Source organism: Colletotrichum scovillei, assembly GCF_011075155.1.
Source record: "Colletotrichum scovillei strain TJNH1 chromosome Unknown Contig00011, whole genome shotgun sequence".
NCBI lineage: Eukaryota > Fungi > Ascomycota > Sordariomycetes > Glomerellales > Glomerellaceae > Colletotrichum > Colletotrichum scovillei.
This window is the reverse complement of record NW_023336269.1, coordinates 2,001,139-2,025,601: the sequence shown is the minus strand read 5'-3', so window position 1 is coordinate 2,025,601 and position 24,463 is coordinate 2,001,139. Positions and strand designations below refer to the sequence as shown.

The window sequence follows — 24,463 nt, the reverse complement described above, 5'->3', positions numbered from 1 at the left end:
GAGCGTAACTCGGAGCAGTGAGCCACACATCTGATTGCTTCATAGCCCGTGGCTAATATACTCTTCAATCTCCTTCATAATCCCAAACGACTCAAGCGTCTCCGTCCTCATCTCCTTATCTAGCCTAAAAACTTTTACTCGAGGTAAGCTACTTAAAATAATCTATCCCTAAAACTCTACTATTATAAAGATATAATCGGTAAACTATCGTCTAAGACCCCCCGATAAGCCATCGCTTCTTCTGTAAACCTCCCTTTATACTCTAGCATCTTTGAATGGACAGTGTTATCTAGCACCCCACCAGAGGAGAGATCTCGCGCTACCTACGGCGGAATATAACTAGAGTACCATAGGCTCGATTGTAGCTTACATAAACTCGTAATATTTATAAACTAAAAGAAGAGTTTTTCTTACTTAGACTTAAGCTCTATAGATAAGATCATATACACTCGTAAATCGCAGATGTTGATGGCCTGTTATCATTACCAAAGAGGGGCTACTCTAAAAGTATACGGTGATTGCTGTTGTATGGGCCTTTGATTTTCTCTGCCTCAGTGAACGGTGACCCGTAGAGCAATTGTTGTCCTTTCCCGTCATATGGCCTGAAATTGAAGAACCCCACACGTTCGTACCTATAGGACCTTCGAAACACCTTGTCTCCGTAGTCTTCGACGATGTGACCCAAAGGATGCAATATCAGGCCGGCAATCTCGACGCCCTTTGCGTTGACGGGAGGTTCCCTGGTACACATCAGTGGTAAGATGACCACCTCCATGGGACATAAATCATCCCGAGAAAAGTCAAAGACGAAAGGGTTGTAGTCCAGTCGCTCGGACCTTCCATCAAGGCTCAGTGAAACCCCGTCGTTGGACATGTCCAACATGTGGAGAGTATAAACGCTGCCGCGCATGCCGACATAGCCTCCGAGTGGTATGTGGCGTCCTGCGGGAGTATCGCTGTGGGCGCTATGGTAGAAATGACGCGCAAGATACAAGATGCTCTCATCGCTATTCACGATGGCCTTGAACGAGACCTGGCCTTGCACGGAAGCCCAGGACCAAGATGGCGCGGGATGAGCAGGTCGAGACTTCTTTTCCGCGGCAGGGTTCAAGCTCCAGCAGATTTGTCGGGCGATGTGTGTGTTCCAGATACCGGAAATACATCGACTCAAAGAGGCAACAGAAAAGATGCCTGTCATTCCATTCAAGGCCGCGAGCTTGTCCTTTTCGTAGGTCAAGCTACAGCCCGAGTACTCCTCAACCAGGTGCTCCCAGACAGTTGCAAACGTTTTGTCATCCTCTGGTGAATCCTCTTCGTCTTGGGGCCGCATTTTGCGAATTCGGGCGACGCCTTTCTCACGCTCGACCACGTCGTTGTCTGGTGCCACCGGTATGCCGCCGGGCAAGCTCTCACAGGCAAGGCCCCGTCTACATTTCCAGAAGACTTGGTCTTTCCCGAAATGAAGACTCCTTTTTGGCAGTAAGCGCTCTTGGAAGACCCAACCGCGTTTGTACAGCGGAGCTCTGTTGTAATCGTTCAGGATGGACGTGTGATCCCAGACGGTGTATTCGCCAGACGGGATATCCGTCCTCTCTGAGTAAACTACAAACGATTCCAAGACGGATGGGTCTCTCACCCTAAAGAGCCCACCGTCGGGCCCCTCGGAGTGTGCCGCAATGATGTTGCAGGTGGAATTGGAGTAGACATCGTCCATTCTGGAAGACTCTCTCTTCCAGTCTAATGGGCTATCTTGAAGGATGCATAGCGAGTCGATCCAGATGTGGCGAACATTGAAGTGATGAGCCAAAGCAATTGCATCGCGGAAAGTCTTGGGAAGATGATCGATAGTTGTGTAATTTCGAAACCCTGGAAGTGTGTCCGATGTGAGCTGTACGAACGGCGAAGAGCCCCAGCGGTGACTCAGCGTGAGGTAGCCTCTATAATTGGGAGGAGTCTTATGCAACTCGGGGGTGATGATCCTCCACGAGGAACTGCCGGGATCTCCAACATCAATTAGCCTTGAAGGTAGCCAAGTCGAATGGCTGTAGAAGACTCTGCATTCGGGGTGGTTTCGAACACAGTCGTTGAGCCACTTGATCATCGTCCCAAAGATTTCTTGCGAGTCCATACGTGGGCTCAACCGCGCAGGTGGCTCGTCGTCTACTATCTCATCAGTCATTCTAGTAGCACCAGGAGTAAGCTACCGAGCTCCGAGTCCCCGTACTGGATTCCAATCGTGTTAGTGTAACTCACCGGGGCTACGCTTGAGGAGATTGAAACAAACCAAGTCATCCAGATCATCCTCTCTCCACGCGCGTCCCGTATGCCATTCAGAACTGGCGAAGAACAGTCTCACGGGATCGGGTCTCGGATGAAGAATGAGATCCTCGTTCAGCACAGTCGAAATGCTCGGGTCCGTAGAGTGACGCGCAAAGCGTTTACAAAAATAGCATCCTCTTTCGACTGCCTCGGCGAGATGTTCGGATGACTCGTGATGCTGATTGCGCCGTCTGCGACGGAAGTCATCTGCCTTGACTGCGTCTTTGCTGAAAGCATTTTTGCACGCGGTGCAGGGAACAGTGTCATTCGAGTGGATGAGGGTTGGATGATGGAGCTGGCGGTGTTTTGGGGGTGGGTTGTCGTCGAATTGTATGCTTCGTTTCGTAGATCCATTTGCGGTAGACGATTGATTTGATTCTTGATTCATTGTGCGATATGGCTATATTTGTTTTCAGATATCTGGCAGAATGCTTTTTGTCTCGGATCAAACACAGGTGTCGACGGACACCATGTACGCAGACCGCCTCTTTACCCGCTGAGTCTGTCGTGAATTCGCAAGAGACGCTAGGGATTGGATGCAAATAGTATGGCAAGGGTAGTCTGACTGGAGAATTGTCACAATCAAGTGCAAAAGGTGGTCCTGAATAGAAGCTGTTATTAATGGTAGTTGAATTGACGATGGGATAAGGAAGAAGCACCAAGAGCAATGGAACTGGACGTTGCAGTTGAGAGGGAACAATTCCCGGTTATGTACAGTGTGTATGACGTGGGTACATAAGTGACCGGCACTGTGTCAACTTGACTGCCTGAATTCGAGGTATCCACATCTTCAACCTCACTCATTCATCAGATCAATTTCTCATCCAAAGTCTGGTGCGTAACGTTCCTCACTCAGATAAACTGAAGATCGAAACAGGAATCCCACCGCTGGAGTTAAGATCAAAGTCTTGAACTCAGCATCCTGGGATCTACGGGCATCTCACCCGTTACAAGACATGGAATGAAAGCCTGGCCAATCATCTACGAACCTCTCAACATATTTCGACCACCGGCGGTCAGCCAACATGGACGCCCACGAAGACGATAGCGACATCAAGTTGCAAAAGGCCTCATCAGAGCTCATTGCAGAGTTCTCTCGCTCGCTTCCGCTCTTCCTTCGCAAGCCTGATGGCAAGACCCTCCGCGCCCGCGTCAGGGTGTCAGAGACCTCACGTCTGACTTCAAACGTAGATACCCCTGCACTCAATCTCATATTTCTCTACATCAAAACACATTCAACACATAGTACTGACACGTCTTGTAGCTACTTGACCCATTCCAAGAACTGCCTCAGCTACTGGATCCTCATCTCCCAGAATGGCTCCCACTCCTGGCGTCAACGTATCTAGAGCACCTCAACACCCGCCCCAGGGTCCGGGCCCGGCCATCAGCTTCAACCCGGTCACAGCTCCTGGAACCCTTGAACCTCGCCATCGCCAAAATCATCTACACCTTCACCAAGATCCGCGGCGAAAAGGTCATCGTTCGCTTCCTCAACGTCGAGTCCCGCCACATCGAGCCCCTTCTCTCGGCCCTTGAAGCCTCAGAGCGCGCCTCGTCAACCGCACGCCCTGCGCTCAACCCCCTTTCTTCGCCCCAGTCATCCTCCGCAGCGGCGACATCCTCATCGGGTGCCACAGCACAATGGTTCTGGGAAGAGCGCTACCTCGTCCTCCTATGGCTCTCACACCTCCTCCTCGCCCCTTTTGACCTCTCAACCATCTCCTCCGCCGACCCGGACCTCACCCTCCCCACGATCCCAGACTTCGATTGGCCCGATGACCTTCCCGGAATCACCGTCCGCATTCTACCCCTCGCTATCAAGTACCTCGCCACTTCCGGCAAAGAGCGCGATGGCGCCCGCGCCCTGCTCGTCCGCATCGCCATGCGCCGCGACATGCAATCCCAAGGCGTCCTCTCCGCCCTCGTCCACTGGTCTCTCGCCTCCCTGAAACCTTCATCATCTTCCGATGCCGCGACACCGACACCGCCGCAGCCGCCCTACTTCTACATCGGCGTCCTCTCCTTTCTCGCCGGCGTCCTCCGCTCGTCCATAAACACCTCCGATATGGACGCCTACCTCTCGCCCATCTTCCTCACCGCACATGCAGTCGCCTCCGCTGAAGACGCCCAGAACACCACGACCACGGCGACGGCCACCCCGTCTGTCTCGACCGCCATCCGTTCCGTCGCCGTAGCGCGCAAGATGCTTATCAAAGTCATCCGCTCCGTCACCGTCCTCCTCCTACGCAGCAACAGGTCCCCGTCAGATGAGCAGAGCACCGACGAACTAGTCGAAATGTCCATAGGTTACCTCCTAGAATCCCTCGCCGACAACGACACCCCCGTCCGCTTGGCCGCCTCTAAAGCCCTCAGCATCGTCACCCTCAAGCTCGACCCGGACATGGCCTCTCAAGTTGTTGACGCCGTTCTGGACTCCCTCAACCGCAACGTCTTTTGGACGCGCGACCCGGGAACACCCAAAGGAGCCTCTTCTGCCACCACCACGCGCGACCTCACAGCCGTCGACCCCCTAGAATGGCACGGCCTAATGCTCACCCTCTCCCATCTCCTCTACCGCCGCTCTCCACCCGCATCTCAACTCCCCGCCATCGTCCACGGCCTCCTCCTCGGCCTCTCGTTTGAGAAACGCAGCACCTCGGGCGGTTCCATCGGCACAAACGTCCGCGACGCAGCCTGCTTCGGCATCTGGGCCCTTGCCCGCCGCTACACAACCCCGGAACTCCTCGACGTCCCTACCGCCGCCGTCGTCGCGGCACGCAGCTACCATCGCGCCGCATCCAACGTCTCCATTCTACAAGTCCTCGCCACCGAACTCACCGTGACAGCCTCCCTCGACCCGGCAGGCAACATCCGCCGCGGCGCCTCGGCCGCCTTGCAGGAGCTCATTGGTCGGCACCCGGATACCGTCGAAAAGGGCATCTGGGTCGTGCAGGCTGTAGACTATCACACCGTCGCCCTGCGCTCGCGCGCGGTGCACGACGTCGCGCTCAGCGCCACCAAGCTTTCGTCGCAGTACGGCGCCGCTCTTCTAGACGGCCTGCTCGGCTGGCGAGGCATAGGCGACGCCGATGTCGTCTCGCGGCGCGTGGCTGGCGCGTCGTTTGGTACGCTCACACTGGAGCTCGCGCGGCAGGCCGGAGCCGGGCCTTCATCGTCTCCGTCTGGCGAGTCTGGGAACGACGACGTTGCTCAGTTCACGGCGTCCATCGACAGGGTGCTCGCACGCCTACGTACGCTCCAGACGCGCCAAGTTGACGAAAGACACGGTCTCGTGCTCTGCCTCGCGTCCGTCCTGGATAAGTTCCCTGAGCTGCTCGCCGGCAAGCCGGTCGATAGCGTCACTGGGATCGCTCACCGCATCGTCCGCGAACTGGAAGCGCTCTTCAAGGAATTCCAGACAACGACGTATCGTCGACCCGAGCTAGTTGCCGAAGCGTACAGCCGTTTAATCACTTCGTCATTCCCTATCCTACAAGCTACTTCATCTCCCAAAGGCTCAATCATAAACCTAGAGCCAGGCTACAGGGTCGTCTCAACAGATAACACCGAAAATCTACTCCATGCCGTCAAGACGATCGACAACGCCCAGGAGACCAACATAATCTCCGACGGTGTAACGAGCTTGGTCTCAACTTTTACCCCCATCGTCAGCGCAGGCCTCGCCCGCACAGAAAAGGAGGCCGTCGCCGCAGCCTCGGAAGCGGCGCTCGTCCTCCTCGTCTTCTCCCCCGCAAAAGAGCGCACGCTCATCGTCACGGAATGGGCCGGCGCCGTGCGGCAGCGGCCCACGTCGCGCGCGGCCAGCGACACGGGCACGCTCTATGCGCTGACGATGGCGTACCCAGTCACGACTACGTTTGGCGGCGGCGGCGGCAGCAGCAGCAGCATCGTTTGCGACACCATCCTCACTCGGTGGGCCGGCGACAACGACATTGACACGCGCGTGGCGATCCTGCAGGCCCTCTCGCAGAGCGGTCTGCTGCGGGACCAGGCGCTCGTGTTCCTCGACCTGCTGGCGGAGGGCCTGAACGACTACACGACGAACGCGAGGGGCGACGTCGGATCGCACGTCAGGTTGGAGGCGCTCAAGGCGACTAGGTCATTGTGGACTATGGCTCTTGGCGTGGATGGCTCTCATTCTGTCATCAGGGGAAACAATGATCACAAGATGGAATGGCTTCCCGCGGCGGTCTCGAAGCTGTTCCTTCGGACGCTGCGTCTAGCTGCCGAGAAGCTGGATCGCGTACGGACTGAAGCGCACGCGGTCCTTGCTCTGACTGTTGAGCCTAGGTAAGGAATACCCCTCTCCCCACCCCTTTCCCCCTTGATCACCTTTGACAGTCGTCTCATGAACGGCGAGGAAAAAAAAAAAATGGCCCCCAACTAACAAAGAACACGCATACACTAGCTTTGCAACAACCTTTACAAAGCTCACCTTTTCCTCAAAAACCTACTTCCAAACCCTCCTCAACCTCTACGCGACAGAGAACAGCCTGCAGCCGCCCATCGCGGAGCCGGCCCGGGCCGACGCGGGGGCCTGGATGGCGGAGCTGCTGGCGGGCTACGTCACGTCGGCCGACACGGGCAACGAGGACCTGGTCATCGCCTCCCGCGCGGCGCTGGCCGACTTTTGCGCCGCGTCGCCGCGGAACCTGGACGCCGTCTGCGTCGCGCTGGTGAGCAACGTCAAGACCAGGCAGACGCCGGGCCAGGGACAGGGAGACCGCGTGGTGGTGCCGACGCTGGAGATCGTGGCGTTCCTCTGCCACGTCGGGCTCTTTCAAAAGTGTCGCGAGGTCGACCTGCGGCACCTGTGCCTGCAGGTCCAAAAGGCGGGGTACAAGACGGGTAACGTGAGGAAGCTGGAGGCTTGTATCAAGGTGTATGGCTGCGTGGCTGGGTTTGACGAGGCGTGTGCCTATGCCCGTGTGGATAAGGAGGCCCTCGGAAAGGAGGAGGAGGAGGAGGAGGAGGAGGAGATACTCCGGGGTAAGAGACGGGACGGCATTTCAGAGGCCAGGAAGCGGCTCGGCGCGTTGATGTTTCATCCCTGGCCGAGGGTGAGGAGCCTTGTCGTCGACGAGCTGTGGAAGTTGTTCGGGGAACAGGATAATGAGCATGGGCATGGCGGCGGGGAGTCGCTCAAGAGCGTCGACTGGAGTAAAGCCGATAAAGCCTCCATCAACCGCGTCGTGGAGCAGTTTGCATTGTCTCGGGCAGCGTAGTCTGGCATAATACCAATATGAGCCGTCTGGTTTGGGTTACGCGGAGACGCAGTGACAAGAGATGTTCTTTTCTTCGTCCCAACTACAATTCGCAACCCTTTCTAGTCAGCGCGGTCTCTCTCTCTCTTTCCGAAAAGAAAGCGGTTCATCTGCCGAACTGCAACAGTTTCGCGGGAGAGGAGTGCGGGAAAAGGGGGTAATTGGCGAGCTGTCACAGAACTTTCCCTTCCCTTCCCTTCCCGCTCCCGCTCGGATTTTCAAGGTTCGGCTCATCCCTGGGGGGAACCTTTTGTCCTTTCGGCCGGCAATCATGTTCAAACAAACAATACCAAGTCGGAATAGAACTCAAAAGTAGAAGCTCAGACACAGACAACCACGTGCTGACAGCCTACCCAAAAGCACGCCTTCATGAGGTCCAGTGGGGGATGGGGAGGGCGGGTATGATTTGCCCGCTCCCAGACGGTGTGTTACCGGGCAAGGAAGGTGAGAGTTCCGGGGGGGAAGGGTTGCAGACAGACAGCTCGCTGTCGAGGGGGCCGAACCCTTCATCTTCCATGACCGACTTTGATGCAGTGTAATGTACAACATGGGCGAAATGATTCCCTCATCATTGCTGGTACGGCAGATACGTACAACTACGTTCTTAATACTCATGGGGGTTTTCGAAGTGGCTGTATTCGACTTCGGTTCTATGAGACCGAGAACTTGACGAAAAAAGCGCCAAGACGCGGTTCATCAAAGCACCTCAATGCTATTAAATGCGTAGAGACCATCCATCCATCAGCCATCTCTCGCTCGCTCGCGGCGGCCGGCCACCGAGGTTAGACGGACATCTGGCCGGGTTTTCGCTACCGACAAAATACCGATGGAAATCAGTCTCGTTCCCCCCCGGCGAGGCAGCAAAAGCAGAAAATTTTTAATACTAGTATGGTCTTTTTTTGGTTGATTCTTGTGTCGATCAGATTTGTTTTTTTAAACTTCCGCTATCCAGCGGAAACGAGATGCTGGGTCCGAAAACAAAACCAGTAGAAATGTTGTTGAATAATGCCAAGACCCCCCCGTTGGCCCTAGGGCACCCTACCTAATCGCAAACTCTTCGTGCAGAAGGCCGCGATGGTCGGTTGATCTCGGACTGTACGTATACAGCCCTTTTAGCTTTGAAGCCCTTGGGTTGGAGAAAATCCTTGAGCGAATAAGCCAGACCCGAGACCGAGTTTCCGACGTCCTGGAGTAGTGTGAGTGCCGATATATTGTCAGGTGCCTCCTGTTTACGAATGTAAGCCAAGCATCCCGCAAAAAAAACAACAAAAAACAAATCGAAGCCGACAATGGTGTTTCACAACCAGTGTGCCCTTCCCCCCCCTTCATGTCCATTACTGTCGTGTAAGCTAGAGAAGTACTACCTACACGTCTTACACACAGACGTTGGTGACGTTTTGTCGATCGGATGACAACGCACGGCTAGTGAGAACCATAAGGCGTAGAGTAATTCTGCCTAGTGAGCAAGCCGCCAGTATCAGATGCCGAAGGCAGATCATAAGAGACAGGTGCACAGGCACACAGACAAAAAAAAAAGTCAACAGCCGTAGCCAACTGCTAACTACTGGGTATGGAAGAGTGAGGCTGGGGCTCCTAGGACTTTGGAGGATCGTTCAGAGCGCGGAATCGGGCCGTTGTGACCGTGCCATCTTCGAAGCAGTGTGTACCAGTCAACCACGGCCTAGGAGCCGTGGGAGCGTCTACTGCGTACGGGAGGATGGGATCGGATCCTTTCATGTCTCAAGATGATGGGATGTCTGGTACAGCGGACACGCTCCTAGGTGATATAAAATTCCCGCGGGGAATTTGTTTTTGCCAGTAATTCGTAGAGGCTGGGAGATTGAGGTAGCCTGTGCCGCGTTTTAGCTAACGCCATCGACACGCAAGTGGCAGCGACGCTGTGGCACTGCAGACTTGTTCTTGGGCACCTTATCCAAGGGCTGTTTTGCACACGTAACAGACAAAATCGCTGTGTTGATAACCCCAAGCATGGCTTGATGATCCCCTTGTCAACTTCTTCTTGTACCTGATGCTATTCTTCGATAGTCTGGTGCTGGCTCGCCGTTCGTTTCTCCCTGGCGGTTCTCTGCTCTTCCACGTGGATTTGACACAAAGAACCCTGGAAAGCAATTTCAGCTTCGAGGGACGCAATATGATGGGTGCCGGGGGAGTTTGTCTCGATTTAGCCATAGTGTGGCGGACGAGGTTGACCTCGGATTCCCCAAGGCGCAAGCTGGTGAGACAAAAGTAAGTACGCCTGTAAGTACTCCCGTAGTGCCTTTTCTTTCCCCCCCGGATTGAGGGCTTGTCAGGTGGGCGCTGGGAGATGGACGGGGTGAAATACCAAGCCCGAAGAAGGAAAGGCGAGTGGCAGTAGGCGACCGAAAATGGCGAGGGGTAAGTCGGAGGCGTAGTGCGATAGACGGATGGGGGTGCGAGCATCGATGTGGGATTTTGATAAGTACAGAGTATTATCTTGAGCTACTTTGGACGGAGAGAGAGGCTGGGATTGGTCGATGGGCGGGCGTCAGGTTAGCGTGGAACTTCCCCCAAGGGCCCAAATGGTATCATTCAAAGGACCTGCTCAGTCGGGCAAGTTGGCAGATATGCAGTGAAACTCTTCAACATGTCTCCAAGGGACCGAGTGGTTGTTCATTGACAGGTAAAACCAGCCCATGCACTTTCAGGAGTTGCGTCGATGCGGCCGATTCCGCACGAGGATTGCGACAATTCAGCCACAGGGCCTGGTGAAGGAAGGATGTTGTTGGGTCGGGAACAACCTCTAGTAACCTAAGGTACTGGTGTCTGAGGGCATGCCGGACAAGCGGTTACTAGACGGATACCAGTTGCTAGTTGAAGACTCGGGCGCCATTGGAAAAGTATCGTATCTGTTGGTTGTGTGGGGTTCTCTTGTCCTCCGACTTTGGGACTGACACTATTGGTCCGAATCGAGGCTCGGAGCGGTGTCGCGTGAGCTACAGCGGTGTGAAGAGGCAGACTTGGTAACGCCACTCTGCCTGTTGGTTGGTGTTGTCTTGTACGTCCCAATCAATTTTCGCAAGCTCTGGGCATGGGGGGGGGGGGGGATAAATCAAGAGGGCGGTAATTGTGGGCTTGATTATCTGGAAGAGACATTGGTCAAATTGGCAATTGTATGTTCCAACCGTATGGCCGAAGCTGGTGTAAGCCGGTAGAGATATGATTGGGAAGGCATGGCTGGGAGGGGACGTAGAAGGAATACCTTATTACTTACACAGCGGAGGCGCAGACGTATGCATATCTTAGGTAAGGTGCTGAGGAGGGCCATCACCAGTGGCGTAGCATGGCATGACATGACAAGGCACAGGCGGCGCGATACTATGTCGAGGCAGAGATAGGAAGTGCCAGTGAGAAGCAGCAGGTGCAGATGCACATGAGGTACCTTTGCCCTTGCCTTGCGTTGGGGAAGCAGATTGAATCCGCAAGGCACCCTATTGCTCGATGCTGACAGCCGCTGCAACACACACTGGATGGCAGATTGCGAAAAGAAGGACGGGAACCTTTGAGCGCCGCTACTGCCCGTGACTACGGGCGGGACCGGATCTGACCCGCACGGCGTGGCAAGGTAGGGAGGTGCGTGAGACGGATGAGATGGCCTTGTACGGCTTACAGATACCTACATGACATCCATAAGGCCAAAGGGTGGTGTATCCGGGCTGGAATAAGCTATGTAGCAGCTGAAGCATGATGAGTACGTAAAGACAAAAAACAGAGCGAGCAACCAACCCATCTCCATTGATCCATCTCGATTGTCACAGCCGAATCGGGCCACTTATGGGACCCCGTGCAAGCCGTGGACTCCATCGTGGTTCCCGGTGACAGGAAACTGGATGGATCTGGCCAGTGGGAGGTGGGAAACGGCAACCTAAGCGGTGGCCCATGCTTTTCCCCCGATGCTCGAGACTTCAATGTGTGTGTGCTACTTCCCAAGTTCCCACCCGTGCGTGCCGTGCCCCTTCTTCTCCCCAGAGTGGTATCCGTCCTGTGCCGTTATGATCAGTGGTCAGTGGTGGTCCGACGGCGGGTGTCATCCACTTGTCGCTGGCGGGGGGCCTTGACTACCTTAACAGATGACGAGATGGCCTCTCCCGCGCTGTCCACTGTTGGGGCCGCACGCAGGGGGAGCGGACTCCAGAGCAGGGCAGGACAGGCAAGGCAGGGTAAATCGCAAGCAAGGTACGGATACGGCAGAGACACGGGTGCATCGCTGCATCGCAGGGCAAGACATGATGATGTGCCTTGAGTGGACTGCGACTTGCAGTTGTCGTTGCCGTGACCGTTGCGTTTCGCTCCCTGCGGTCGTGAGGACGAAGACGGCAATGGCGTTCTGGTAACCGAGTCAAAGGTAGGTATCCCGAGCTCGTGGGGTGAATGTCATGGCATTTCAGATACGGAGTACTGTCTCTGTACTTTCTGTACAGATTGTGCAGATAGTACTCCAAATCCCCATGGCGGGCTTGGTGCGACGCACACCACCCAAGTAGGTTTCTCACTGCCCGCCACAGTCGGTTAGTCTGGTCTCAGAATGGGGAGGGAAAAGAGACACGGATGGTTTTCTCACCTGACTCGGAAACTGAAAGATATCAGCTCGTTGCCCGTATCTGTGAATACCCAGGAATAAGGCCTTGACCGAGGGTGGGAAAAGAAAATGGGCATCCGCATCCGTAATTGTGAGGAAAGGATTGATAGGCAAAAGCAGCAGGTCCACCCACACCCGACCGACTGCTCTTGCACTTGTTCGACTTTGCTCCTGCTCTCCGTACCTGCCAGCCTGCCGTGCCTGCTTCTTGCCTGCAATCTGCGTTGCTTCCCTTCCTTCCTTCCGACCCAGCCCTTGTTCAACACACGCCCCCCTCTCTTTACCCCCACGCCCAGCCCCCTCCCCCTCCTCCTCTTCCTCCTCCACGTCCCACGGTTCCAGTCCCTCTTCTTCCTCACCCTCAGTCCTGGAGCACAGCTCTCCTCTTCTAAGGTAAGGTAAGTTCTCCGATCTCCAAATCCTCCCCCACCACCGCCTTATCCTAACTATGTTCATCGCGCGCATATACCCTGCATTTTTGACCTGCCATCGATTGAACTCAAATTTCAGCTGGACTGTCGACTATCTCGCCTTAGCACCGCTAAATTCTTCGGGACCCAAATCACCCAACACTGGAGATACTTTCAATTCAGGAACGGCCTAGCCTCATGTCAACCATGCTCTCGAGTCTCGAGTCTCGACTTTCCCACGCGGCAACCCTCCTCCTCAGAGATCTTTCTCTAGCGAGAGTGAGACAGACAGCTTCTAATCAGGCAGGGAAGAAGACCCCGTGACTGCTTACTGGTGTTGCTGATTTACAACTGCCAGCGCTATCGGACCGCGGTTGATGCCTGGTCTGTGCCATGGTCGGCCGATGTTGCGCACATCCCTCCTTGTTAGGTAGCGTACTCGGCTGCGATCGTTGAATGCTGATACCCGAGGGAGGAACAAACAGCCTTGACCTCGAGGTATCGGACGACGCTCTGATATGGCACTTCTTTTCGATGAATTGAGTTGACTCACCTCACCCGGCGGCAACGCAACGGCCATGGCTTCCGTCTCCTGCGTCAGCCACCTGAATGGCTTGGCAACTCGTCAACCTTTCACCCCCTTGATCTCGCAGGCGTCCGCCGTGATTTTGTACCATCCGCTTATTCCTCGCCGACCGTTTGTCTACTCGGCATCGGCTGTTGCCTCCCACCCGCGCCAGCTCAACTGAACAGAGACCCAGGCACAGGATGCCGACAATCGTGTACTTTGCGCCACGCCAACGCTAGAGCATACATACTCGACTGGGCGGCTGTTGATTACATGACCCTTCCTAGGAAGCAATGATAAAATACGGGGGCACACGAGGTAATGCAGCCGTCCACTTTAGGACGACAGCCGAGACGCGATTGCGCTCCTCTCCAGCTCCTGCTGCGCTATCCAATTCCACATGCTCGAGTCGGCCGGCCGAGCCCACCATCGCCTCAATCCTATCACCCTTCTCGCTCTATCATCACCTGCGGCAACCTTTTGCCTGTCTACGCCGCAGCGGCAATCAATGGGGCCTCTAATTCACCTCCGGTCTACCAAGAAATCCTGGCAGTGTAGCCAACACCACCAAGAAACCCACCACATGGTCAATATCAGACTATCAGTCCATAAGCCCAGGCTCGGCCGCCTAGCCAAAGTCCAATTAAACAAACCGTGGTTATCTATGTCTCTCCTTCTCTAGGATTCCCAACCCTCAGCCGTGCAGCGCCATCAGGCCATGGCGGCCGTCAACTGCATTGAAGCAACCAAGGAGACATGCATCTTGCCCGCGACCATTGGTACTACCAAGTGCCAAAACCTGTATGCCCTGATCTACTAATAAAGTTGCAAAGCTTACCAACGCGTCGGACCATGCTACCGTCCTTTCTTCAGTCAGCAGGACAGTGCAGAGCAGGGCAGGGCCATTGGCAACCCAAAGACACTTTGACCCTCCACAGCCTGTGAAAGCGAACCCCTGTCAATTTAACCCGACAGCCATTGGACATCCTTGTGGGCGACTCTTCCCCGGTAAAGAAGGAGGGCAAGGGCCAAATCGCCTCCGCATTGTCTCCGCGCGCCTGCGTAGGGACTATTACGGGGCCCTCGAATTCGCTCAGTACGGAGGAAAATAGTATTCGTACACAATGGTTGCTTTGTACTCGGCTCGGTTAGTCCATACAATGATTGATTGTTGAGAGGGAGTCAGCATGTGGGCTACTGTGTATACTGATTCGATGAGCCAAGGCACTGAATTCGCGACTTTCCCGCTCATATCAGTCAAGGCAAGGAGGGGGCGTGCGCAACACGGCCGTTCAACGGCCGGTCCACCAATCCTGCGAAGAAAGGCTGGCCTCTCGTCTGCCGTCGCCTTATCTAAGTGGAGAGGCGCACGACTGAGAAATCAAGACCACCTCCAGGCTCCAAGGCAGTCAAGACAAGACGAGACAAGTGGAGAGGGGTTTTCCGTTGGCGCTCTGTCTGTATGCCGGTATACGATAACGGAGAGGCTTGCCAATGCATCCAATGGCTCTAGGGCCATGTACGATTTCTTGGTATAACAGATACTTTTGCTTCCTACGGAGTACGGATACCACGAATCGAGGTTGATAGCGGGACGTCGACGACCTGAGAAGGTGCGGCCAATCCCTTGGAAGAGCACGCGGCCAGCTCCGACACGGACGGCAAGGGCATGTATTTCTGGCTTATCGAATAAGCCATGCCGTCAACACAGCCGATCGGACTCGACTATGTTCTTCGAGTACGGAGTATCACTCAATCGTCGAAGAGACCGTTGCCAAATTCGCAGAATGGCAAGATGCAGCTGGGAAGTGCTGTGGGAAGAGATGTGGAGGCAGTTCTGAGAGCTTTTCGCGCATGCTGCAACAAACGCAGCAGCGCCGGTTCGATACCCGTTTTTCATCGGGTCTCGACTCTTTGCCCGTCCAGCCGCAGTGTCTGCGCAGCAAGCGCCGAGGCTCCAAAAGACTATTGTCGCGTTCAAAATGGAGCCCGCCAAAGTATGCGAAGAAGCCATGCTGACCGTAAAGCGAAGGCGAGCTTACAGAGTACAGAGTACTATTCTTGCCTCAACTCACCTTACCTTGGGCCCGGGTGCCGCAGCGAGTGAGACATTGTCGCGGGACACACTCGGTCGAGGCGAACGACTCGAGGCCTAAAGCTAGGTACTTGTCTTTACCACCTCAGCTCCTAGCTTCCCAGCCAACTCCGAACCACCCCCACCAGATGAGCGAATCGGTTACATCTTGAACGCGGATTAGCGTCATCCCAATGAGCGTTGGCAGTTCTGCGATGGCTGACCGCCGTATCTTTCTGTCAGTACGGATACGTACTAGATAGACTAGAGACACGTATACATGGCCCTGGGAAAGGACCGAGGAACGCAAGACAACAACAAACGACAAACGACAAACGACAGTGCCACTGCCAATGCCAATGCCAATAACTGACAGCATCTTGGTCCGCCATGGGCTTGGAATTTCTCTCTCCTGGAGAGCAAAGGACACGGCCGGCCTTGAATGATGCCCCTGTGCTTTCTCTCTCCCTCTCTCTCGTCGAGTGCGTCGCCAATCCGTTCACCCACCCGACCTCCTCACAACCTCTCACCTGTCGCCCTCCAGCCGACAGGATCAGGATTGGCCAGCCAAGAAAAGCTGGTGATGCACACACCACCAATTCCCTGACGGCACACCCTCGCCCAGTCCCTTGTCACTCCGTCCCACACCCCCCGAACTCTTACTCCCAAGGGCCCGAATCCCCCATTCATCCCTAGCGCGCAAAGGGACCTTCACCAGGTATCCTTGACTGCCCCCCAACTTGGCCATCCCGGCCCAGCCTATCCCATTGCCCATCGCATCCTAGAAGCCGCTAGGAGGGCGGCGGTATGCTCACCAGAGACCTGCCTCTATCTGCGTCTACTCGGCGGTGCGGCTTATTACTTACATCCACTCCTCCGCAGTATCTAGACCAGGCTCCATTCCACGTTCTCCTTCCACCACATTCGACATCTGTCCGTCTTTTCTGCTTCGCCATCCAGTCGGTCCAGAGGTTTACAGGAATAGGAAGCATTTCTGGTTCGCTTTCACCGTGGCCGAGAAGGCTATGCACTCGCCTCCGTCACCGCTTCTAATCACACCTGGATCCGGTCCGCTTCATGTTGCACCGTTCGTCCCTTCGCAATCGCAAAGTTCATGCATCAGACGCAACAACAAACGCTACAATACCCTCATCAACCTCCCTAGCAACACTGTGCTAGTCTTCGATCAACCGATAAAGTGCGCTGCTTCAGCCTCGAAATAGTCATCAACGACTTTGCCATTGGGACAGTTAGCCGAGCCGATTCTTTGCACGAAATTCGACCCGCCCGCTACGTCACGTCTCGACCTTCGACGACGCATCCTTTTCCTCGCTCGTCGTGCCCTCCGCGGAGGTCGACGGGCGTGGATTGCTCCAGTCCATCATGAGCCTCTATACTGAGCCACCCGAGTTGCGCAGTTCCTCGCAGGACAAGCCTTCGCTATTGGTTTGTTGGTGGATAACGTCATTCTGCACTGTTATTATCCTACTGCGGGTTGCCGGCCGCTTCATTCGAACCGAAAAACTATTTCAAGAGGACAAGGTCGCAGCACTCGCCCTGATCCCTCTATGGCTCCGCATGGGTTGCGTGCATTTTGTCTTGCTCTACGGGACTAACAATGCCGAATTTGACGGCATCACATTATCCGCGGAAGTTGAGCGCAGGAAGGAAATCGCAAGTGGTCTCGTGCTTGCCAGCCGAATCTTCTACGCAGCAACGTACGTCACGGAGTCCCCTTCATAAACTCCCTTTTCATTTCTTCATTTTGTATTTTTTTTTTGCCGGCTAGCGCCCGCAACACTTCATGCAGCAATTTCATCGCTGGATCCAGTTGGACGGTTGGATGGCTTGCTAACGCTTTGTCTGTGCAGACTGTGGATTCTCAAGAACACTATTTTAGAGTTCTTCAAGCGTCTGACTGGCGTCACTTGGGCACGTTCCTACGAACAGACGCTGGTGTTCATCAGATGCACCTTGGTCGCAACCTTCATCGCCATTATCATTAGCGATTTGGCGGAATGTCGGCCTTTCAATCACTACTGGCAGGTTACACCTGACCCGGGTGGTCAATGTCGCCAAGGGTTCGCTCACCTCCTCACAATGGCGACTTGTAACATCATCACCGACTTGCTACTGGTCTTCTTTCCGATTCCCATTATTCTGCGCAGTCAGATGAATGTGAAGAGAAAGATTCAGCTCACCCTGCTCTTCTCGCTCAGCCTGGCTGTCGTCGGTGTTACTATTTATCGTGTCCCCCATGTTATGAGGGCACATGGCAAACAGCAGCTGCGTTCCGTACTGGCATCCGTTGAGCTCCTTTTCGCAACAACGGCTGCAAATGCCCTAGTCTTGGGCTCATTTGTTCGTGATCGCGGCTTGAAGAAACAAAAGTTCAAGTACGGTTCTGTGGCAGAAGATTCAATAGATCGCAGAGGCTCCGACTCGCGCCGTCCCACTCTCCATCGTCATTGGGGAAGTGATGAGGATCTAGTCCGAGATGTCGGCCTTGGTGTTGATCCTGACCTACGAGAACGCGATGAGGAACGAGACGAGTTCGACAACGAACAACAACGGTACACTCCCGCACCAATGGCCAAACCGTTTGGCGAGGAGCTGAGACAGTGGCAATTCCCTCAGCGGCAACGAAGCAATGCCGAACGCAGCGACGCTTCTCTATTACCCCACGACCTTTCTTCCTCAAGGAGCAACTCGACCACGACACCGCGCAGGGTTTCCTTTTTCGACGTCGGGGGTTTGTTATCAGAGGAACAGCTTGGAGTCGGCCAGACATTCCGCAGGGACAGCATTGTCTCAAGCGTGGACCCTATGGTATCTAGCGTCCACGGTGTCCCGTCACCCACTTTACCCGCTGGATCGAATGGTCTACGTCGCGGATCAACAGCACTCTTGCAAGATCTTGGCGGACTTTTGGGGCCCACGAAACCGTCGCGACAAAGATCCAGGACCGGCACGGAATTGCAACCCATTCCTCAATCGCAACACGACGACCATCCATCTTACAACCCTCGCCCCGGCGAGCCAACACTTATCGATCCTGGTGGCTTACTCAAGTAGTTTGGCAACAACTACTACGCAGAAGCTGACCTGTGATACACCACACAACCACCTAATCACAACACATCACGACCACGAAACCACGACTATATTTTATGAGACAGTATATGTATATGTATATTGACGATCTCAGCGACATTGCTGGGGGCTCTTTTTGGACATGAGGAGTTATAGAGGTTTAGAGCCTTTGGCCGGCGTTTCTATAGGTCAATGGGGAACCGGATACGACCATACTTACGTTTTGGAATTTTGGAGGAAAGGACTATTTACGATCAACGGGAAATGGGCGTTGGAGGAAAGCCCCGGAGCGGCCTTCACGATGATATCTGAATGCCGTCGTCTTTTTGCTTCGCTGTTTACCGTTATATATACCCCGGCGCAAATAGCCGTCATGTTTTGTACCTGAACAACTTGTTCCAATATCATCACCATCTACAAATGACAAATGAAGAATGACTCTTTTATGGATAGCGCTTTTCCCCCCTTCTTGTCATGTCCGCTTGCTTTTTCCGCAGCGGCAGCAATGCGAGAAGCTCGGTCCCGGAAGGCGTTTTCCATGATGCCTGGTCCCTGCACGACGTTTGTTGCGCATCTCGGCCGACGACCCTGTTCCCTACAAAAAGTCAACGACTGACTCTCGTCGCAGTCTGCCCGCTGCCAGCAGAATCCCTTCTTCAATTACCCCTGAGGCATGAGTATATTGTGGCCATGGTTCTTCCATCCTTTCTTTAGAGTTTTCTTGGCCAATTACGTTTTTTTCTTTTGTCTTTTCCCTGCTTTTTTCCACAGTTGTTCCGAGTCCCGACGGATCAAGTTTTGGTCGCAGCTATCTATCTGTCTATCTGTGTTTTGCCTGACTCAATGGCGGCCGCTTGACGCTGGGCGCCTGACTCTTCCCCCTTATTTCGAGGTTGAGGAATCCCTAACCTCACAATTCAGACTTCGTACTTCCACGCTCCGTACTTTACCCCTGGGTTCAGAGCTGGCCTGAGAATCCGAATACGTTGTGGGTATTTGGGATTTGGAAAGCATTAATCACTTTGTCGAGGGACTCTGTTTTATCAAGGAGATTGCTGGGTTCGTGGGAAATTTTGGGTCACGACAGTGGTCAAGTATTCCTAACCATGAAGATCAGGGAAAGATCGTGAGAAGAGGGGGAGGGAGGGGACCGCTGAGATCGTTTTTGATATGTACGGCACACGGGAACCTACACAGACACGTGGTGAATATCGTCGGGAGAAGGAATTTTTGGGAGGTTCTACGGAGGCGTTCATCCCGTGTATTAGCATCTCACTATCTACATATCCTCGCGCCTTGTGGAGGTCATCCACACGGTGGGTAAAGGGGCTTTGGTGCCTCCTAGGTCATGACCGGTTACTTGATAGGATACAGGAGCTCGTCCAGTGTTGATGCGTAGGGTGTTCATCCAATGTCTTGGTCCCTTTCCTCTATCTCTGCAAATTTATCGGTATTATGGAGCTTTCAACTCTAGACGCGGATGGTATGAGGGGTTTTGTGAAGAATCTCCGTCTTCTTATACTTCCCTCCCCTCTACCCGGGAGTAGGTTCTCTGTTTCACCAGAGATGGAGATGTACCGGATGAGAGGCCTAGAAGAAGGGAGTCCCTCATCTGCTTTTCAGTCGGTTGGTTTTTGTCCCGAGGCCAGTGGGGTTGGCTTCGAATCGAGACGTAGGATAGGGATGATATTGCGATGTAGGCGATGTTTACGTCGTTCCAAGAGAATATGTGTTTGTGATGGGTGGTTTAGATTGCAAAACTTCGTAAACATGTTGTTGATGGAGGTGTGACGTGGGCGTCGGAGGCCTTGCGAAGTAGCTAGGAATAGGCACAAGGCAATTGTTTCTATTGAGCATTCTTTGAATTCACTTCTCTTGGAGATTGCCGTTCAACGTCATCGAGCGAGGGTGCTTCCAACAATATAGAAATGAGTGACTGCCGGATCTGCAAGAACTCGGTTCGGTCCCTTGTATAATTCAGGAACATTTTTCGTCAAGGGCTGGTCAACCCCGAGCTCAGAGTCTCTGGTGGTGGATGAAAATTGAATCGACATGTAGCATAGACTTTGAGAAGGTCGAGGAATCAGCCATAACGATACCGGTTCTGTTCTCGTGCCCCTCCCCCCCTGCGGAAAAGCTGGAGGAGTGACGACTGTAGTTTACTCACATCGTATCTCACTTAATCAGTCAAAATAACGAGACCTGACTCCAAGGGAGAACAAAACAATGTCAAAAAAAAGTAAGTTAGTTGTATTGTCCATCTAGAGGAAGCCCTCCATCTCTTTTTTTGGTTGTCGTACACAAAACAGCAGACCGTAGCCGTACCCTCAACGCCAGACTCAAGAGTGATGCAAAGAGTATACTGAGAACTCCCTTTCCCCCGTCTACCAGGGCGTCAAGTCATCCTGCCGGAAAGGTGAGTCCCCAATCCCAGCCCCACCTCGACCCCGTCCTCCCGGTTCCCTATCTCATGTCTCGCCTCCCCCAACCACATGCGCGAGACCCCGCCCTTTACACGCACAATCTGTAACTGGCGTAACGTCCGGCCGTCTCCGAGGTGCGAATAATCTTGACGACGTGCCCGCGCTTGAGGCCGAGGTACTTCGCGACGGGGTCCTTTTGCAAGATGCGCGGCAGCTGCGTCTCCTTGAGGCGGTAGCGCTTGAGGAGGGCAATCTTCTCCTCGCGGCTGAGGAGGATGTGCTTGGGCACGAGCTCGTGCTGGGTGATGTTGACGAGCAGGTCGTCCTCGAGAAAGCACTCGACCTTGGCAAAGGACTCAATGGTGACGAGCATCTTGCGGGCGGCGGGGGAGAGGGGCACGTGGGTGACCATGATGCCGGACGAGTACTTGTTGCTGATGAGGTGGTGGATGAACTTCTTGATCTCCTTGATGCCAAACGTCGTGTCGGCGAGGAACTCGACCCAGAGGGTGCCGCAGTCGGGCGTCGGGTTCGGGTTGTTGGGCGTCGCGGGGGGTGTGAATTTGCGGATCATGTCGGCGGAGGGGTTCGCGGAGAACTGGAGCTTGCCACGGCTGAGGGGGCCTTGATGTTAGTAACGGGGGCTTGGATAGGTCGAAGGTGAACGTACTTGACGCTGCCGTCGGCGCTGGTGTACTCCATCTTGAAGCGGTCGAGAGAGATTGTGAGTTCGTCCTCGGCGAGTTCATAGCCCTGCGATCGGTCATCAGCACAGATGTCGCCAAGAAGTACATCGTCCGCCGGGGTAAAGATAGCATCATTCGCATAATGTTCCTCATCGATGGAAGATCAGGGGGTCCGTACGCGGTCCGCAGCCATCTCGTGGGCTGTCCTCCATGCTCTCCACAGTCTGGTAACCTCCTTATTGACGTCCTTCTGGTCCGACATCTTCGCGATGCTGCGTCGTTGAAAACTCTTCCGTCGAATTCGTGTGTCAGTAGCGATGCCCCTGTCGTCGCGGGTAATTTGGGTAGATCCAGATGAGGGCGTCGGTGGTGGATTGGTTCTTGTCGCGACGAAAAGTTCGAGAACCTCAAAAAAGACTGTCGTCGCAAAACGGGTTCAGCCAAAAAGTTCTGGCGGCGGAATCAGCCTTGCAGGCCAGAGCAAAAGTTTGAGTGGGGCCCTTGGACTCCGGTTGCTTAATCCTGGTTCGGTCCCGGATAGCAGTCTGGTTCTTCTGGAATAACTTGGAAGAGGTTAATCCGAGACAGAGACAGCCCGGAACATTCTGGACTTGAAGATGAGGTACGTACCTCAACTTCTCGACTGACAGATCCCCAGCAGCGTTGACCAGGTGGCAGGTGCAAGGTGCACGCTCCAGCCACGGCTGCCACGGGCCTTTCAAGGGTCCAGAGTCCCAGTGAACGCACGTGCCACTTTTGAGGTGAACCCCACAATCAAAGTCCAGGATGGCAGGTGGCCTTACCTTCTGGAGAAGGTACCTGCCACGGAACCCAAAAGAGTGAATTTCAACAAAAATTGGGGGATCCTTTTGACGAAAAGTTCACCCTTCGCGTGGTTAATTCCGATTCCACTTCTCCATCCTCCATCCTCCACATCACCAATTCGACTTTGCTGTCCACCCCGACTACGGCAGTGTGCGCATTCGCCAGCTTTGTTTAATTGGTCATCTTTTGCATCAATTAACAAGCTCCTCCCTACCTTCACAATGGCCGACACCAAGCAGGCACCTGCTGCTGCTCCTGCGGCAGCAGAGACCAAGACCGAGACCAAGTCAGCTCGTCCCACCATGCCCGACGAGGCCGAATACCAGAAGAAGCTCAAGGTTGCTGAGAAGGAGCATAAGGAGGCCCTCGACCAGCTGGTAAGTTTCATCTCAAGCTCACTGGCGACTTGCTCCTCGAATCCCTTTCACAACTGGGAGAAGCGCAAGTGAGCTCCAGATACCCGAAAATGACACATTGCCATTGGATCGCAAATGGCTCACACAATTCCTTTTCCAGAGCGCCATCAAGGCCAAGATCGAGATTGCCATGCCCAACAAGAACAAGGAGCAGCAATCCCCTACCCAGAAGCGTCGCGCCGAGCTCATTGCTCAGGCCAACGAGATTCGCCAGAAGCAGGGCGCCGGCAAGAATGCCCGCACCTCCAAGCTCGACCAGATCAAGCGCCTCGACGAGCAAATGCGCTCCCGCATCAACGAGCAGAAGACCGCCCGCTCCAAGGTCAACTTCAAGAGCGTCGAGGAGGTCGACCGCCAGATCGAGAAGCTCGACTCCGAGGTCAACTCTGGCCGCATGAAGATTGTCGACGAGAAGAAGGCCCTCGCCGAGATCTCCTCTCTTCGCAAGCTCAAGAAGAACTTCTCCCAGTTCGACGACTCCCAGAAGTCCATTGACGACCTGAAGGCCAAGATTAAGGAGATCAAGGACTCGATGGAAGACCCTGAGGCCAAGGCCATGTCTGAGCAGTATAACAAGATCCAGGCCGAGCTGGACGCCATCAAGGCCGAGGGCGACGAGGCCTACAAGAACCTCTCTTCCCTCCGTGACGAGCGCACTAGACTGCACAACCTCCAGAACGAGAAGTACGCCGCCCTCAAGACCATCAAGGATGAGTACTGGCAGCAGCGCAAGGCGGCTCAGGCCCACGAGCGCGAGGCTCGCGAGAAGGCCCGCGAGAGGAGGAAGAACGAGGCCGAGCGCTACCAGAAGGAGCGCAAGAAGGCCGACGCCGAGAAGTTCCTCGCCGACGCCAGCGACCCCGCCTACCTCGAGGAGATCCGCCGCGCCAACAGCCTCCTCCAGTTCCTCGACCCCACCCACAAGGTCGAGAAGGCTCCTCTCCAGGCCGCCAGCGGCCTCACCGCTCAGGCTTCGCGTACTGTTGACGACTCGGGAATTAAGGGTATGAAGGTCGTCTCCAAGAAGGATCGCGACGAGGACTTCTTCCCGGCCGTCAAGAAGGGAAAGAAGGGCAAGAAGGGTGGTGCCACCGAGGACAAGGCCGGCAAGTTCAACTGCCCGCCCTCCGTTGTCGAGGACTGCGCCTTCATGGGCATCGACCCCCCTATGGCTGCTTCCGACGTCCCCGCCGTTGCCGAGAAGGTCAAGGCCAAGCTCGACCACTGGAAGAGCGACCAGGAGGCCCAGACTCAGCGCGTAAGTTCTTTTTTACAACCATTATTTGGTTATCTCTCCATTTTGCATACTGACTCGACTTTCAGAACATTGAGAAGGCGAAGAAGCAGCTCGAGAAGCTCGAGGCTGACGAGGCCAACGGTGTCAGCAACGGCGACTCGGTCGACGAGGTCACCAAGGACCTCAAGGAGACCTCCGTCGAGGAGAAGGCATAGTCTTCTCACTCACTGACTCCGTCTACAACTTTTGCCTGACTGAAACCCACTGACTCTCAAGCCTGTCTTATCTGCCTGACGTCCTCGCGCAGATATTATGGACTAGGGGGAACGTGAACTCTCTCACCTCTCTGCCTCTTTGTCAACACACACCTCCCAACCGATACACGTATACGACTCACCCCTTCTCACAAAAAAGCACCACCATTGGCATTTAAAAAGAGGAAAAAAGGAAACTTCTTTCGGAATGAAAAACTAAAAGGGGGATGATTGCAAACCTTTTATAAACTC

General features: G+C 54.5%; 5 protein-coding genes across 5 annotated transcripts; 3 read left to right on the top strand and 2 right to left on the bottom strand.

Annotated features, from left to right (window-relative positions):
* Window positions 1-496: 496 nt before the first annotated feature.
* Window positions 497-2,101, bottom strand: HER10_EVM0003342 (uncharacterized protein; the record flags this gene model as incomplete). The annotated part of the gene is made up of 1 exon (XM_035473022.1): window positions 497-2,101. One exon carries the CDS (start codon window positions 2,099-2,101, stop codon window positions 497-499), a length of 1,605 nt encoding a protein of 534 aa, XP_035326691.1.
* Window positions 2,102-3,143: 1,042 nt separating this feature from the next.
* HER10_EVM0012235 (beta-tubulin cofactor d) lies at window positions 3,144-7,874 on the top strand. The gene is made up of 3 exons (XM_035481633.1): window positions 3,144-3,506; window positions 3,584-6,633; window positions 6,752-7,874. The coding sequence occupies exons 1-3, from the start codon at window positions 3,345-3,347 to the stop codon at window positions 7,566-7,568; spliced, it is 4,029 nt and encodes a 1,342-aa protein (XP_035327378.1). The 5' UTR covers window positions 3,144-3,344; the 3' UTR covers window positions 7,569-7,874.
* An 8,084-nt stretch (window positions 7,875-15,958) lies between these two features.
* On the top strand, window positions 15,959-18,793 carry HER10_EVM0000997 (uncharacterized protein). Its single transcript, XM_035470761.1, has 2 exons — window positions 15,959-16,995; window positions 17,149-18,793. The coding sequence occupies exons 1-2, from the start codon at window positions 16,661-16,663 to the stop codon at window positions 18,350-18,352; spliced, it is 1,539 nt and encodes a 512-aa protein (XP_035326514.1). The 5' UTR covers window positions 15,959-16,660; the 3' UTR covers window positions 18,353-18,793.
* A 2,088-nt stretch (window positions 18,794-20,881) lies between these two features.
* Window positions 20,882-21,915, bottom strand: HER10_EVM0007322 (RNA polymerase Rpb5 domain-containing protein; the record flags this gene model as incomplete). Its single annotated transcript, XM_035476881.1, has 3 exons — window positions 21,658-21,915; window positions 21,464-21,546; window positions 20,882-21,407 (listed from the first exon to the last, which is right to left on the bottom strand). Exons 1-3 carry the CDS (start codon window positions 21,739-21,741, stop codon window positions 20,882-20,884), a joined length of 693 nt encoding a protein of 230 aa, XP_035326979.1. The 5' UTR covers window positions 21,742-21,915.
* A 423-nt stretch (window positions 21,916-22,338) lies between these two features.
* HER10_EVM0007289 (nuclear segregation protein) lies at window positions 22,339-24,378 on the top strand. The gene is made up of 3 exons (XM_035476848.1): window positions 22,339-22,681; window positions 22,821-23,978; window positions 24,044-24,378. Exons 1-3 carry the CDS (start codon window positions 22,526-22,528, stop codon window positions 24,170-24,172), a joined length of 1,443 nt encoding a protein of 480 aa, XP_035326973.1. The 5' UTR covers window positions 22,339-22,525; the 3' UTR covers window positions 24,173-24,378.
* Window positions 24,379-24,463: the final 85 nt, after the last annotated feature.